The sequence below is a fragment of the Solanum verrucosum genome, unplaced genomic scaffold (assembly GCF_900185275.1).
Source record: "Solanum verrucosum unplaced genomic scaffold, falcon-dt-bn FXZP01000255.1, whole genome shotgun sequence".
Classification (NCBI taxonomy): Eukaryota; Viridiplantae; Streptophyta; class Magnoliopsida; order Solanales; family Solanaceae; genus Solanum; species Solanum verrucosum.
The window spans coordinates 1,956,513-1,972,668 of NW_026020006.1; the positions used below are offsets into that span (position 1 = coordinate 1,956,513).

Here is a 16,156-nt window from a genome sequence, read left to right on the forward strand (position 1 = left end):
GATTTATCTCCTGGACACACAAGCAATCCAACCGACAATTTCTAACAAAGCCTAAAATACAGCCGATTTCGGAAACTGATGGAAGATATTGGTAAGGTTATACACCACGCACACATATGATTTATCTCCGACAAAATGCATGTATTATTCAGCTCTGAAAATACTCTCTAAGATCCAAAGATAGGTGAAGTTTATAGTCAACCTCTACTTCTCAAAATACTTTTATGTGGATGGATGTAATATTAATATGATTGATATTTACTATTTGAAATTTTTCAAAGGTTCAATTCGATTGAGGCATGTAAAGAGGAGATGCACAGATGCAGAGTGAAGAGGCATGAGAGATTAACTATGGTGAGGAGAAGTAGAGGTACGCCAACGAAGTATTGGGGAGAAATGATTAGACAAAAATGACCTTATATAAAAGGATATGCAGAACGAAATGTTAATAGGGAGTCGAACCTTGTTAAGTTTCTGTATTAGTAATATAAGTACTCTCCTACTACCTTTTTCGTCAATTTTATTTTTTACATAATTTCTTCTGCATTGTTTGGCGTACAATCTGTTGTTGATAATGTTACTTTTTTCCATTTATATGATTTCTGTGTTTCCTTTTCAAACCGATTTGGATATGCATTATTTGAGCCAAAAATCTATTAGAAACAGTCTCTAATCTCTTTACCTTCACAATATAGAAGTAAGGTTGTGTACACCATCCTTCCCAGACCCCACTTGAGCAATCTCGACAGACATGTTGTATCTATTGAGTTGATTTATTTTGCAATTAAGTAATAGCCAAGGGTGGGTATTTGATTCATATTAAAGTAATTCAATTATTACCTTTTGAAGGTGAAGTTGCAACCAACATGCCGATTGAACAATGACATGATCAAATGGGCCAAAAACAAACAAGTGTTCAATGCAAACTATTCTTTTTTTTTGGTTTCCCACCCGGTGACCGGTACCCACATTGGAGTCCGGCTAAATCCAACTTCGCACGGGGAAGTCCTAGGAACTATTTGATTTAATGCACTTTGAGTATATATGTAATGCAGATACATTCAGACAACACTTCAATGTGCAATTAACTGAATTTGCAATCCAGAAGGTAAGAACGGAGACATTTGATCGTCAAATCTATATATATTAGACGAAAAGACGAACCTGTAAGCAGTTCTCTGAATACCATCTCTCAGATGCAAGACCAATACAGTTGTAAGAAGACATGTGATCTAAAGGTAAACAACAATAGATGTTCTCAAAATCCAATTCAGTAGATTACAATCATACAATGTCTTCTACCTTTGGTTGACTGGAAGTTGCAGCTGCTTCTACTAATATTTAATCTCACAGTCAAAAGTTCTACACATTTCACAGAGGAAAGAAACGGCGAAATTATCAGTGTAACGGTTTTAATAATAATGACTTGAGGACTAGAATTATTTTAGCTAAGATAAAGTACCTCTCAAGAGTGTCAAAACTCATGTTTGCTTGATCTTGCTAATTGAAAGGTCTAAATGTAGATAAGTGACACAAGCCATAAAGAAAAGGAAGAAGACAGAAGTCAACATCAATGGCTCTGCAAGCATGTAAATGGGGCTGAATTGGTAATAGACCTGCAGAGAGAGTTCCGTTAGGGATTTGGCTTAGTCCATGATCAACCCGTTAGATGAAATCAATATAACAAAAACGATGCACAAACTGTTAAAAGCAAAATAAAAGCTGAATCCGGTTCTTAAAACACTTGTGGTCAGAAATTGACTGCTTAATCAGTTGTCTCATAGTATAGTAACAATAAGCATTCTTTCCCTCCTTTTTGGGGGGTGACAAATGAAGGGCTCCTCTTTCAAGAATATTGCTAGCTCTACAGGGCTTAAGTAGCATTCATGAATACATGTTACCTTGCTATGAGTTATTGGTGATTGACAATTGTTTTGACTTGCATACCTTCCTGCTATATGTATTCTTCTATATTTGTTTTAAGTCTTCTACGAAAATCATATTAGTTTTGACAAATATGTTTTAACAGCTTCTAATAGGTTTGATTGTATGAGAGAGAGCACATACATGAACAACACTAAATTTAAGGAAGCAATATGTCTGTTGATGCATGCAGCTTTCTAATTTCTTATGAGAAGAAAGAAAGCGCACAGCTTTCTAATTTATAATTTGAATAGCATGTACCAAACTCTCCATATAATTTACAAATTACAAGATAGACAATTATTCCCGCGGCCAAAAGGTTTCTCACACAGAAGTTGTGTTCCAAATTAGTCCTGTTCTTGTAGGCTTTGTATGCAAAGATTGGGGAAGACAACAACCATTATCTTGTTTTATTTTATGAAACCAATAGCTCTTATTTTTTTTTGTTGCCTGCAAACTCATGAGAGGTTGCTTTCCTGTGATGTTATGAAATATTCATTTCTCTTCTAGGATCTCTCAAAAGAAGATAAACTCAGATATACCTAAATTTACTGTCTAACAATGTTACATGAAATATTACCCCCTTTGTCTCAGAATCTTCACCCTACTTTACAAACAATAATAACAAACATACCTAGTGTAGTCTCACAAGTGGTGGGGTCCAGAGAAGGTAGGATGTAGGCAGATCTTACCCCTACCTTTGTGAGGCAGAGAGGCCTTCACCCTACTTTACATTCTCTTAAATTGATCCCACAATGCAATGTACTTTCCATAATAGAAAACTTAACTCATTCACTCTTCAATGCATTTTTGATCTAATGGTATTTGAAAAGTAACATAATACCCACATCTGTCCTCATAAAACCTCGAATGTAAGAAACTTAAATTTTTTTATAAGAACAAAAAAATTAAGCATAAGAAACTTTAACTTTTTAACCCCTCCTTTCATAAGTCAAAAAAAATTCATATGCACAAATTGGATGCTAATTTTTTTATGAAGGATATAAATGGTTTAGCATTAACCCTATTCATTGACGGAATTCTCTTTGAAATACAACAAAATTTCAAATTTACCACGTCAAACTCTAATGACAAAAATGGGAGCAAAGCAGTAACAGAACATTCATGAATCGCTTATTTCCTATAAAAACAGATCCCGTGCTCTTTTAAGAAAATTAAAATTCTGCCAAAATCAAGGATCCATTTACATTGCTCAGAACAAAATCCTTGACCATTTTTTAACTTTATTTCAGATGCTTTTTAACGTTTCTAATTCTCATATTCAAATACAACTCCCTCTGTGAGTGGTTTGCAAAGCATAACAGTATCCTGATAAACAAAGTGGCTAGCCGCTATTAGGTTCAAGGGAGCTAAGCTTTAAGGAAGGGGGGTCAATTGAATCCCCTTCGTTAAAAATATCATGTGCAAATAGGGCAAAACTATTTTTTTAGTTATATATAAGTTGTTGAATACTTCATCACAAGAAAAAGTTCTAGTGAAGTGGTAAAAGGGGGCTTCTAGGCTTTGGTCTAGTGGTAAGATCGCTACTTGTGATGTGTGTGTTAGGCGCATACCATGTGGTTGAACCCTGTGGCAGACAAAATTCTGGTATTTAAGGAGCTTGTTCATTACCCACCAAGTTCAAAACTGTGTGCCACTGGCCCTAAGGAATTTCTCGGTTATCAAAAAAGTTAAGTGGCCAATGGGGGTTCGAAAATTGGTTTAGGTCATAGGTTCAAGTCCCAGGTATGACATTTTTGAATCTCCTTATACAGATTCCTGGCTCTGTACTGGGTAGGTTGACGATCAATGTAAAAATAGTTTAATTATGAAGAATCATCTGAGCACTTGGATGCAGAAGATTCATACTTCCAAACCCGACTAATCTAGGAACGCATAGTTAGTGGATAGATTTGCAATTCAAAATACAGTTTCCCTCTTGGACCATCTTACCAAAAAGGGACCAAAATTTGCCTGTTGGTTCCCAGCTAAAGGCAATAACAATGAATAATAATACAAGGTTTCTAAAAACCAACTTAATAAGATATCAACCCCAAGGGAAGTTCTAAAACTGCTCTCTTAGTAACAATCTCACGAGTTCCCATCCTTATAAGAAACCACGAGGTCGCAAACCTGGGAAGACTACTAACTCTTTTTTCCTTATTTTACCAACTAACATTACCTCACAGAACAGCACAACTTGACTGGTGACAGTTTGCACAAACCTAAGGTAGGTTAAATCTTGGACTAGCTAAGGTAGGTTCGTTTTTCCATATTTCCCCGAAGGGATAAGGTGTTTTCATTAACCAATCCCAGAGATCAGTCTTCTTTTGCAGAAGACGATAAGATAAGAAAATCAGAATACTAAAGTCAGCAAGATCACCTGGAAAGGGGAGTTGTGCTCAGGAACTACATTGGATTTCTCCAGGACTACCACTGTCCTTCCCACAACATCAAGATATGAGTATTTCCTCTGAAAAAAATAAATCAAAGCAAGCACTTGAGTTTAACTTGTGTGTGGTGAAATATATTTATCAAAGTTGGGAGCATTCAAGTATTACCTGAAAATTAAGAAAAATAAAGAAAGCAAAAGCACGTGTTAAATCCCTTTTACCTCAACATCTTGCAACACTTGGGACATTAACCCATCGATGGGAAACAAAGGGTAGGACAAAAAGTAAGGGAAAATAGAATAGAGGTGAAGAATAAAGTAAGAGAAATTTTTTTTTCTTTCCTTTATATGGATTTGGATGGAAAGTAAGACGGAAAGGATAACTAAAAGTGTGTTTTGCTTCTCTTTCATTACAGGTTTGACTCCATTGAGCATCTATTGTTCTTTCTCATAGTTTCTCATGATACTGTATGTGTTAATGGTGTACTTCAACAGAATCATCAAAAAAAATTATACGCCAAAGTTGATTAGCAGAAATTTCTACAGGAACTAGAGGTAGAGCTAATGCTAACTTCTAACATATGAGCAAATAACGAAGTTTTACTACATGAGAAACAAGATCTGTTATGTTATGTGAGAATTACCTCAGTCCGTTGTTCCACAGGAAAAGGAACCACAGCGGATGGGTTCTTTGATCCTTCTGGCAGCACAACCTGAAATTTGATATTCTTTACTTGGATGTTGCAACAAAGACTACAGAGAATTGAGGCAACTAATATCAATCAAACATAGTTAACCACGATAATTCAATAGAGAGCACCCACTTTGACTGTCAACTTGTCTACAACAGTTTCTGCAAGTGGACATCCAAAACTGTAATTCAGGTAACGTGTGCCATCAGCTGCCTCAAAAAGGAAGTCTTCTAGTGGAACCCCATATCCAATGACAAAAGTAGATTTCCAGCCTCCAAATAAAGGATATCGTGGTTCTATTAACAGCTCTGACTACAGAGGAAATTCATGGAGATCATAAAATTAAAAAAAGTGCTTTATAACCCTGACACAAAAGAAAAAATAAGGACAACGAAATAATGCCTCAAAGATGAATGGAGGGAATAGGACTGATACCTTCTTAAAATTTGTGCGTAAGCGAGAGGATGAAATGTTCCCTATGTTATCCCTGTAGTAGACAGAATGGACCCTTGGTGGTAATTCTGCAAGAAGATTCTTGAATGAGGAAACACCGCTGTTTGGCCTAGACTGATATTCAACCCTGCCAGAAGCACAAAAAGGATTGAAGCAACTAATACACACAAAATGAATCTGAACTTATAAATGGTAATGAAGACAAACAAGCTTCTAGAATTCAGTTAACTCATATCGATAAAGAAGGTGATTCTAATCCCGGAAATCACTTGTCTCAGAAAGCTATCAAGGACAGAATGTTGATTATTTGTGTTAGGTTTTTGTTTATGTTGCCATTTTTTACTGTCCTTACATCTTAGTGAATGAACACTGGACAGAAGAAAGAGTTTCTCTTTAACTATATTCATTTCAGTGAATACTTTCTTTACTCTATTATAAATACCAGCTTTATCAACTGAGGTCTGATATTCTCCAGTTGAGAAATAAGTTGACAGTATCAAGTAGATCTTCAATTTTCACATTTAATTTGGAATTATGAACTATATTTATTGGCAAACTGACCTTGAGAAAGCACCTTTATGCCGAGCACCAGCATGTACCAATTTGTAATGTTCGGTAACCTGTATGCTTCCCCAGTGAGAAATTTCAATTTCGCGCACAAGCTCCTCAACCACAGAAAACGCCTTATTGTTTTCAAAATGGACAATTATAGGTGAATATGAAAATGGAGGTTGCTCCTCATATGGTCCATATCTTAGTTCTGTGTTTGCACGATCTGTAGGCACAACTCTTGTGAACGACTCAACCCTGCTACTTGGTGTTTTTAGAAACGTAGCTTGTTGTTTAATAGGATACGGTGACAAGATTTTTGCACTGTCACGGTAATAAACTAATTGAGACTCCGACTGGCTTATTTCTACTGGGAAAGGCTCAAGAGAATGTGTCAATATATAAAGAACTTCTAGCGAGATGGCTTCACCTTTGCCCAATGGCTTAAGCAAATGTATTAAATAGTACTTAGTCCCATTTGGTCCATCAGACAGGTCAGTTGGCTTCACATCAAGAGGCAAATAAGATTTCTTTTTCTTCTTTCCAGCAGAAGCGGCTGCTTTTACCACTGCCAGACAATCAGCTTCTGTGGGAGAGAAGGCAAGAAGGACTTCTGAAGCAGAAGATTCACCAATATTTTCAACCTGAAATTGCCAAACAATCAGACATCCCATTATATTATGCTAAAGAAAAGTAATGAATGTTTATTTCCAGTGGCTCTTCACTTAATCACCAAGTCTGTTTTTATTATCATTGAAATTTGACTAACTTTGAAATCCAGATATAACCAAATTCGCAGAAACATGTTGTGTTTATAAATCCTCACTGTAGGATAAAAAAATTTATAAGGAAAGTTAAAGGATGAACAACAAGCTATATATAGCAAGTGATCAGCACATTAAATGAAATACGTCAAAACTCCATAAGGTCCAGTTAATGTAGTAAACTTGGATTAGTACCTTCAATGTCAAGAACACCTTCACAATGTGTGATGTCAAGTCAATCTGCAGCAAATCAATACAACCAGTGAGTAGTCAAAATCATAATGGACGCAAATACTAACAACAATGTAACTTCGATAAGCGTAGCTGAAAAAAATGAGGAGCTTCTTCTGATGACCAATAAAAAGTTTGCTAAAGACATGAGAATGAAAGAGATCACAAGCAAACTTTTTTCTCCAAATCCTTCTCTCTTTTTTTATCTTGTGGAAGGGGACTGAATAAGAAAAAAGGCTCTTGGTGAGATATGAAGCCTGAACCATTTAGGTGCAGAGTTAAGTTGCATAGACTGCGACTCTATGCACCCACACTTTTAGAAGTAGAAAAAAGTTAAAACCTTTGGATTCATCTAGAATATAAACCCTTTCCATTTTTCATCTTCAGACGTTTGATATGGGGGGATATGGTTTCCATAGAAAAAAAATGGGATCAGTTTCCAAGGTTGGTGGGATTAAGTAGTTAAATACAAATTAGAATACACATAATGAGACGGTGGTCAGTTGATAATTCTGAGTGTCAAACTGGCAAAAATGTAGTAAAAGTTGAGATATTTCTCAGGAAGAATTACTTCCATGTAATTTTCGTTCCGGAATTTACAATCTGTAGGTAACAAAAACAGCATTTCTTCAGCTAACATATTTTCAGGGGAAAAAAAGCATCTTACATCATACCAAACACAAATTTGATCAGGAAATCAATCCTTAAATCAACGATGTGAGAAAACACGGTAGTCAGAAAAATCAATATCAATGAGTCAGATGAGGATGGCTAATGATCGCACATATAGGCATTATATATACAGAAACTATCTTCACAAAATCGGAAACACTCGAAAGGCATCTGATCTCTTTTCCTTTTTCTTAAAGAACAAAGTAAGGCAAAGGGAAGGTTTCTTTTTCTCTTGGCTATGATGCCACTTGTTAGGATTAAGCACTTATCATCATACCAAAAGCTATAACCTTTAATATTTTTATTTTTCTAAAAAAATATTTATGCTTGATTTGACATAGTTGAATTGTTTTCTGTTGACATTTCCATATTTACCCAATGACTGTCTTATATTATACGGAGTAACTACAATAGTCAATGGGGATCGAAGTAACTCAATTGGTTAGCTACCTAAACTTTTCACCTTGTTGCTAAGGATTCAATTTCCCACCTTGTAATCCCCTCGCTATTAAAAAAAACTACAATAGTCAATAGCTGAACCAAGGAGGCAACCTTAATTGGTGCAGATTCAGGATTGCAGAACAAAAATGAGAGCCGGTGGCAATATCAGTATGTCTCCTTCAACAACTAAAAATGAACAAAATTAAAATCCTCTACAAAGAGTTCAATCTTCAAAATTATAACCATAAATTCTCAGAAAACAAAAATTACATAAAAGTGAAAATCCTTAACCAATGATACTAGTAAACAGTAGGATTCGGAAAATTACCAAACAGGAGAAATGAATTGAAATTGAAAGATTAAATTGAAGGTGGGAGCTTACTCTGCGTTCGGCGGTGACGATCTGCAACTTCGTTGACGGCGAAGGTGAAGATCCGGCGAGTAACGAAAATGAGGTCAATATAGAGAAAACTAGGGCTAATCGAAGGATCGCCATAGCTCCCATTGCTAGTCTTTGAGGAAAAAAATTTTGGTAAACTCTCTTCTCAGTCTTCTCTTTTAACTGATTCATACACTGTAATCTGAAAATTCAGCATTGATTTTGGGCTTTATGGTCTTTGGGCCAACAAGCTTTTGGACTCAATAGTCTTTGGGCCAACAAACTTTTGGACTGGGCTTTATGATCTTTGGACTTTGGGTTCTATAGGCTTGGACCAACATATTTTGGCCTTTGGGCTCTATAGTTCTTGGATCAAACATACTTTTGGACTTTGGGCTTCTATCTATGGTCTTTGGGCCAACAAACTTTGGAAGTTTGGGCTCTATGTTACTTGGGCCAAACATATTTTTCGGCTTGCTCTTATGCATTTGTCCTCATCACTTTTCGACTCGACCTTTGAAAACAATTATTGTTATACAATTTTAAATTCTACGTGTAAAATTTCAAGATTCATGAGCTTAGAACTCGTTGAATTGTTTTCCATATATAAGAGATTTCCTTATCCCAATAAAGATACATGAAACAACAAATTTTAAGAAGTAATTACATCACATTATTTATTTATTTATTATATATTATTATTATCACTATTTTGTGATTGACAATCAAATATTTGTCCTAATAAGTATAAATCTTTTACAATTGAAACGTAATGAGGATAGAGATTTTTCTTTTGGTATCTCAAATGTAGTATCTTATCCTTTCTAGAAAGTTGTATATGCATTCAATTTGTGGTAAAGTTGTAGAAACATGGCTAAAGTTGCCAAATTTTACATTTTTGAAAGAAACTTTAGTCAACCACTTATATGTTAATTTAAAACTATGACTTTTATCCAATTATACTCCCTTGAGAATATATATATACTGTGACTCTTGATAGCCAAATGACACAATAAGAAAGTGAATACAAAATATGAAGCAGAACATTTCAAAAGAGTAGCAACTTGCAAATGTAAAGTATATGGTTCAAATTCCACTTCTTAAAAGAAACTATAAAAAAAGACCCTATGAGAAAAGGTTGAATAAGATATCTTCAAAGTGGCAACTTTATTTAAAAATGGCAAACTTTTTTGGAGTCTTTCAAGGTTGGAGGACAAAGCCAATGGTCCACTAATGCATATTTTCATCAATGAAATCTAGAAAGGGAACTTTAATAGTAATGTCCGAGCCGACTTGTACACACCACGGATATTATGTACCTACAATCTCCAACTCCAACTAGCAAATACTAAGAAGACTTGACATATTATATTATACATTAAAAAGAAAGATTAACGTATCTACACAACATAGTACCCAATGTAATATTCAGTTGAAGGAGTGTCAATTGACTTCCCTTGCATGGGACTTTAAAAAAAGAAAAAAAACTCAATGCAGAAACTACAACACAAATTGCCTTCACTTTCATACTTGTCCTGTGTAGTACAGCCTTTCCCTTTTCTCTGTTTATTCCTTGACAAAAGATCATGCAGTCTCACATATGCAACTTATCTTCTATAATGGAGAATCAAATTCAAAACTAAAAGCATCTCCCCCAACCCCCAACACACCAAAGCAATGTAAAAGGGAATTAAAAGAAGAAAAGGGAGCATTAAAGGATCCTTTTCATGTTTATCCTTGACTTTTAACAAGTTGAATCATCAATTCTTGAAAGTCATTTTAGTGCTGATACCACTTTCATTTTTCAACTGCCTTTTTGCAAAACTGCAAAAGCTTCTTCAATGAAACTTTCTAGACATCACTGAATTAACTGATTTATTAGCATCTAGAGGAAGAAAACAAAGGCAAGCAACCTGGTGCACAAAGCATCATACAGTGTCCCAAGAACGACCGCACTCCAAAGGCAACCAATCCTGATGGCAAGCATTAGTCGTTGATTTCATGGCTCGAACCCGTGATTTATAGGTCACACACAACTTTATCATTGCTCCAAGGCTCCCCTTTGGGAGAAAGTAGAGGCAAGAAAGTCAAAGGAAAAGAATAACTTTGCAGGATTTAATATATAGATGACAAACTTATACCCTTTTTTACCAGAGAAATAAGCCATCTCTCCTTATGTACATCACCCCCAACAACAAAAAGTCAAAACAAATGACAAAAAACGAGAGGACCAAAAAAGTCATAAGAACCTAACTAATGTAACCTTACATTCCATTTCCCAAAATTATATAGCACCTTTCCCCGATTTTGATTGGCTGAAGTTTATTCCTTTACAAGAATAGACGTGAATTTATGGACATTCAAAAACTTCTCAGCCTTTCAAAAACTAATAGTAATATAAAGAGGAAAGACAACACTAAGTAACATATGAGGCTCCGTGGTTATGTAACTGTTACCTAGGCTTTGGTTGTGATGCAAATGACCACACTGGTCGAACATTTCTTTGAGCTGAAGGGCTAGCCAGTAATGTAGCCTGAGATCGAGTTACCATCTCAGCCATGGAAGGGGTTTGATAGGCTTGGACAAGACTTGATCCACCTGTGGAGTCACCTCGTGCTGTTGCTCTTTGCCACGAGTGTGAGCTCAGCCCTGACAAGATATATGCCCTTCCTGATGCTTCGTATACATTTCTGCTTGCCATCCTCTCCTGCATCTCCTTGAGCTCAGCATCAAGTGCAACACAAAGCCGGTCATGAGATTTAGCAGACTGTGACTCTGACAACAACTTTCTGGAGTTCTCTAGGATGGAAGTCGCGCCAACTAAGTCTCCTTTCTCAGCAGCAGCTCGTGCCTGTGCCATTGCCTCGGCTACTCGGACCCTGTTCTGCTGCCTGTCTACTTCAATTAAAACACTCTCTTGTCCAGCCTTTTCAGGTCTCTTGATCCTAAGATCTTCGCTTCTGATGGAAACCTTCTCTTTCGTGAAAGGATCCACATATACACACTTAACCTTTAACAATGATGTTTCTGCACATGAAGATTCAGTAGGGATATTGATTGAAACCAGAAAATCCCTCTCTTCATCAGCATATAAATCTCCAACATCAATTGTTCCCATGTGTCCATCAGACATTAAGCGGTTTGGATAGCTTCCTGCTTTTAAAGAGCTAAGACGGACACCTGGGTGAAGACACTCGATGCTTACCTGAAGCTCCTTGACTACAACACTGAGAAGGCCTCCAATGCATTGAGCAAAAGCATCCTGTATGACACCTTCTGTCTCAATAAATGAAAACGTTCCTCCTGAAATCTCTGATATCGAATGCATTGACGAAGCATCGTGATCAGCACCAAACCCAAAAGCATGTACTGGTATTTTAAACCCTGAACTGTTTCCACCATGAATGGACAAGGGTAGAAGCAGCTTGTAGTTAGGTTGCTGCTGTCTACTACCAGAATTATTACTGACTGTGTATGTGTCTTGACCATCAGACAACAGTATTATACTAGTAACAGAGTTCTTTTCCTTACGGTCTTCCATTATCTTGGCACCCTTTCTCAAGCCTTCAGCAATATTTGTCCCTCCATTTGCAACCAGGGAGTTTACAGCTTGCAGTGCTTGCTGCCGTCCTGTCTCAGACATCCTACGAAGAGGGAAGAGGCGGCGAGCAGTCGAAGAGAAGCCAATTACTGCCAGCCTATCATTGGGACCGAGATTCTGTATCACAAAACCCATAGCTCGTTTTAGTAACGCTAGTTTGGTGCCAGCCATACTTCCACTGATGTCAAGAACTGTGACAAGGTCAACAGGAGCACGAGGCGTTTGGGAAACCTGAGACAAATTTACCTGGTTTTTGCCTGGTTCTTGTACTGAGATTGAACCAGGAGCCTTTAGCTGGACTAACACAGTAAAGTTATCTGAAGCACTGGACCTTGAGACTGCCGGAACCTCAGGGTAAGTTTCAATCTTTACTTTTCTGTTGTCACAAGACTCACAACCATCTATTGAACTCTTATCAGAAGCACTTTTCTCAGTAGAATTGAGTTGATGACCCAAAGATTCATCATCATCAAAGATGGCTGGCTCAGGAGCCTGAAATAGAGGGGAAATATGTCGATTTGGTGTTGGGCGGGTTGTTGGTAAACGACGTATTACAGTCATTAGTGCATTATTTTGGGGCCAGTCCACAGGATTGACTCTAGCCCTCCCAATAGGAGGATCTAGGCTGGGAAACTGCAGAGGAATTTCTTTCCATTCTGCCCTGCAAACTGGGCAAACTTGATTTCCATGTTTCACGTTTGAAGCAATACACTGGAAGTGAAACGAATGTGAACATTCAGCGGTGAATATAGCATGGCCATCCCCTCTCTTCATTGAAGCCAAACATATTGAGCATGTTTTCTGAAAGTAGAAAAGCACGGGTGAGGTGACGAAAAGAACAATGTACCAGTTTGATTGACATACAATGCAAGTAAAAGGAAATGGTTCCATCTAAACAGATTTATAGTAGTAGAAAAGAAGTCAATTATGCACTATTTATGAGACAGAAGATTGCAAGCGGATATGTACTCATGGACATACACTAGAGATGAACTATTGTAGCAACAGAATACAATTTTAGCCAAGTCCAAGAAAATCGTTACTGATTAAGTTGTAGGTGGACCATATCAATCAAGTCTCATATTTTCCAATGTGTATTACTATCTGTTGTTATATTTGCCTTTTATCTTGCTACGTTGCTGCTAAATTTTTCTTGCAATCCTGCTCGAACACATTTCTTTTGTGTCGAGGGTCTACCAGAAACAACCTCTCTAACCCAACAAAGGTAGGGGTAAGGTATGCGTTCATATCAATCAAATACCATTCGTGAAAACACTGACAACAGAAGAAATGGAAACTTCGTTTTCCTATTTATTAGATTATTGTTTTATTCTGCAATCTATCAATAGACCAAAATACCAGAATCTTATCGCTAAGTCAATGACCCAAAATAGAATAAAGAGGAAAGAAACAGAAGAAGTTAGCAAAAAAAATAAAACAAACGGCTTCCAAATGGAAAGATCAAGTGGGTCAATAATGTCTCAAGCATATTTTGTAATCAATAGAAAATGGAATAGTATGTCCATACAATAACCATTGGACTCAAATAAGACAGAAACAAGAGGTCATGCCGGTAACAAACACATATGACTACATACTTACGAAAGAATCAAAATCAACTTTTTTTTATTTTTTCTTGTGTTGAAGAAAACTAGTCACTTTCATGACAAACCATAAGCAATCAAAGATGCACAACAAAGATAAAGTTTAAAAAGCCATCACTAAGAAGAAAGGACAAGGATCCTGAAAAATACTCTTATGACAATTTGCAGGCCAAATCCTGGAGGTACTCATTTCTTACTTTGAAAAATATAAAACAAAATCTGGATAAATGCACACACAAATACAGACATATTAAGCAAACTTTGCTTGACATTTTGTTGGTAAAGAATATTCAACAGAAGCTGCTGAACAAGTTACTTTCCTTTCTAAAGTGGTGAAAGAACAACACCTATAACGCTTGAACAAGGAACAACGACAAGAGTCCTGAACAGGGCTATTATGATTAATCACACAACAACCGCTTGGAATTGGTCTACTTTTCTCTCTAATTGAAAAGTAACAGAAGTTTAAAAAACAAAAATGAGAACTGTTTCTCAAGTCTGTAAGTTCAAACAATATGCATAGGCATATAGCAACAGCAGAAATTGAACAATAGGCTAAAACATAGCAAATTCAATGGAATAATTACAACTTATTACCAGGTAAAGTTTCGAAATTTTCCATTACACAGAGCGATAGAAAGCACATACAATTAGTCAAATAAAAACTAAAGAAACAACAGTAACATGTCCTAGAATTACCTAGTTTCACTCAATTTCTTTCCTGTGATCCTTAGTAGGCCACTCCCAAATTTAGACAATATGAAAGGATTGAGCTTTTCTAGGTTACAATGTATAATTAGCTACCGAATAGAGTAGATAACAGATATAACCAAAGTCTACATGTTTAACTAGAACCAAGAAATTCATTTGACCATAAAAAGCAGAAATAATTCAAATTAAGAGAGGGATAAAAAAAAAGACTTGAAAGAAGAGTGAAGGCCTAAAGTATCCCCATTTTTCGTGTTTCATACCTGAACTATCAGGTGTGCAAGCTTTCTACCAGAACTACCACCAAATGTTTATCCAAATAGTTGGTGATAGTTCAGTAGGAAACTCGCACACATAATAGTTCAAGTATGAAACTTGAAAAGTCCAGGATACTTAAGTATATTTTTTACTCTTTTTACTCTTTAGGAGTTCTTAAACATCAAACACTTACATATATTGATGAAAGACACAAACTATCTACAAAGTACAAACAACAATTACGCCTCAGTCTCAAACAAGCTCAGGTCAATCAGCTAATATGAATCTCAAATTTTCTACATATTTTTCAAAATTCCCTTCATGTTTTCCTCAACATCCAAAGACTAATTTCAAAATTTGTACTTGTAAAACAAAATTCCTTCCAAGTTCACTATTTGTCAGCTACAATCACATATAAAAGTGAAACAGTTAAAAAATAAAGAAAGAACAGGAAAACAAACCTTAGAAGATCTACTTAAGCTCTTGGAGAGCTTCAACACTTGTGACCTTGGGGTCGCCGGAGCAACATCCCAGTCAGCCGTCGCCGGCGATATAAGGGCGGCACCGGAATGCCTCTCTGATTCAGAAACTGTTGAACTACCACTATCATCATTTTCATCCAGTGTTTTTTTAGGAACATAAGTACAAAGATTCAAACCAAGAGCCAATTTCACTTTCCCCCATTTGCTTACCATTTTTTTTAAAGTAAAAATTTCTCAAACCCCTTATCAAAAGATTTCAAGAATCACCTACCCTTTAAAACAAAAAAGGAAAAAAATTCCCCCTTTTTCACTCTTTTTTTTACTATTATTCTGCTAGCTTTGACTTAAAAAGACAGTTTTTTTGCAGAAATGCAGCTGAGTTCTTTAAACCCTTTTGGTTATTGGAGCTACAGAAGAAAAAATGAGGCACAAAAACCAAGAAAAATGTGAAATGAGGAGAAAATAGAAGATGGTTTAAGAAGAAAAAGTCATAGAGGGGTGATTAAGAAGAAGCATTTTGCCCAAAAAAAAAATTGCTTTTTGTGTTTAGGCAACAAGGATTGGGGAATGGGGAAATGAGAGAGTAAAGGAAGGAGGAGTAATATGGAGATTAATAAGGTGAAATTTTTGGTTGAAGAATCAAGAAAGGACCACAGAGCTGACCTGTTTGTTTGTATGCTTTTTTTTTGTAGATGTGTTTGTGGTTGGTTTTATTGACTTTGGTTTATTGAGATTTGTAAAAGGTACAATACTTACCATGGTGCTATAGCGGATGGAATTGCTCCTTTCTTTATTAGAGATCTTAGATTCGAATTTTGGATAAGTAAAAATTTTTGGTAGAGTGTGCTTACGCATTGCGAATTCAAAAAAGTTGAGCTCCAATATAGACATCAAACACCAGATAGGAAACTCGAGTCCTAGATAAGAAAAAAAATCTTGGTAGGGCGCGCTTCCCCTGAATGGGGCCATACACTGCTCAAATCCAAAATAATCGACCTTCAATATAA

General features: G+C 36.3%; 2 protein-coding genes across 3 annotated transcripts; both read right to left on the reverse strand.

The window, feature by feature from the left end:
* Positions 1 to 1,123: 1,123 nt before the first annotated feature.
* LOC125819517 (dolichyl-diphosphooligosaccharide--protein glycosyltransferase subunit 1B) lies at positions 1,124 to 8,688 on the reverse strand. Of its 2 annotated transcripts, XR_007442461.1 has the most exons (10): positions 8,500 to 8,688; positions 6,969 to 7,013; positions 6,022 to 6,653; positions 5,443 to 5,587; positions 5,140 to 5,319; positions 4,960 to 5,028; positions 4,307 to 4,396; positions 1,463 to 1,616; positions 1,303 to 1,362; positions 1,124 to 1,232 (listed from the first exon to the last, which is right to left on the reverse strand). XR_007442461.1 is itself a non-coding variant. In XM_049498955.1 (9 exons), exons 1-8 carry the CDS (start codon positions 8,686 to 8,688, stop codon positions 1,482 to 1,484), a joined length of 1,485 nt encoding a protein of 494 aa, XP_049354912.1. In that variant the 3' UTR covers positions 1,124 to 1,362; positions 1,463 to 1,481. The 2 variants fall into 2 exon arrangements, 1 of the variants encoding a protein (XP_049354912.1); XM_049498955.1 differs by having other exon boundaries at positions 1,124 to 1,362.
* Positions 8,689 to 10,625: 1,937 nt separating this feature from the next.
* Positions 10,626 to 15,820, reverse strand: LOC125819500 (E3 ubiquitin-protein ligase WAV3-like). The gene is made up of 2 exons (XM_049498935.1): positions 15,129 to 15,820; positions 10,626 to 12,898 (listed from the first exon to the last, which is right to left on the reverse strand). Exons 1-2 carry the CDS (start codon positions 15,360 to 15,362, stop codon positions 10,949 to 10,951), a joined length of 2,184 nt encoding a protein of 727 aa, XP_049354892.1. The 5' UTR covers positions 15,363 to 15,820; the 3' UTR covers positions 10,626 to 10,948.
* Positions 15,821 to 16,156: the final 336 nt, after the last annotated feature.

Bases quoted from the DNA above. Each gene is read 5' to 3' on its own strand.
- LOC125819500 (XM_049498935.1), bottom strand. From the start codon at position 15,362: ATGGTAAGCAAATGGGGGAAAGTGAAATTGGCTCTTGGTTTGAATCTT. The intron at 12,899-15,128 runs GTTTGTTTTCCT...TTCTACTTTCAG, and splicing joins GCTTAAGTAGATCTTCTAAG to AAAACATGCTCAATATGTTT.
- LOC125819517 (XM_049498955.1), bottom strand. From the start codon at position 8,688: ATGAATCAGTTAAAAGAGAAGACTGAGAAGAGAGTTTACCAAAATTTT. The intron at 5,588-6,021 runs GTCAGTTTGCCA...TGCTTCTGGCAG, and splicing joins CATAAAGGTGCTTTCTCAAG to GGTTGAATATCAGTCTAGGC. The intron at 5,029-5,139 runs GTGGGTGCTCTC...ATCAAATTTCAG, and splicing joins TAGACAAGTTGACAGTCAAA to GTTGTGCTGCCAGAAGGATC.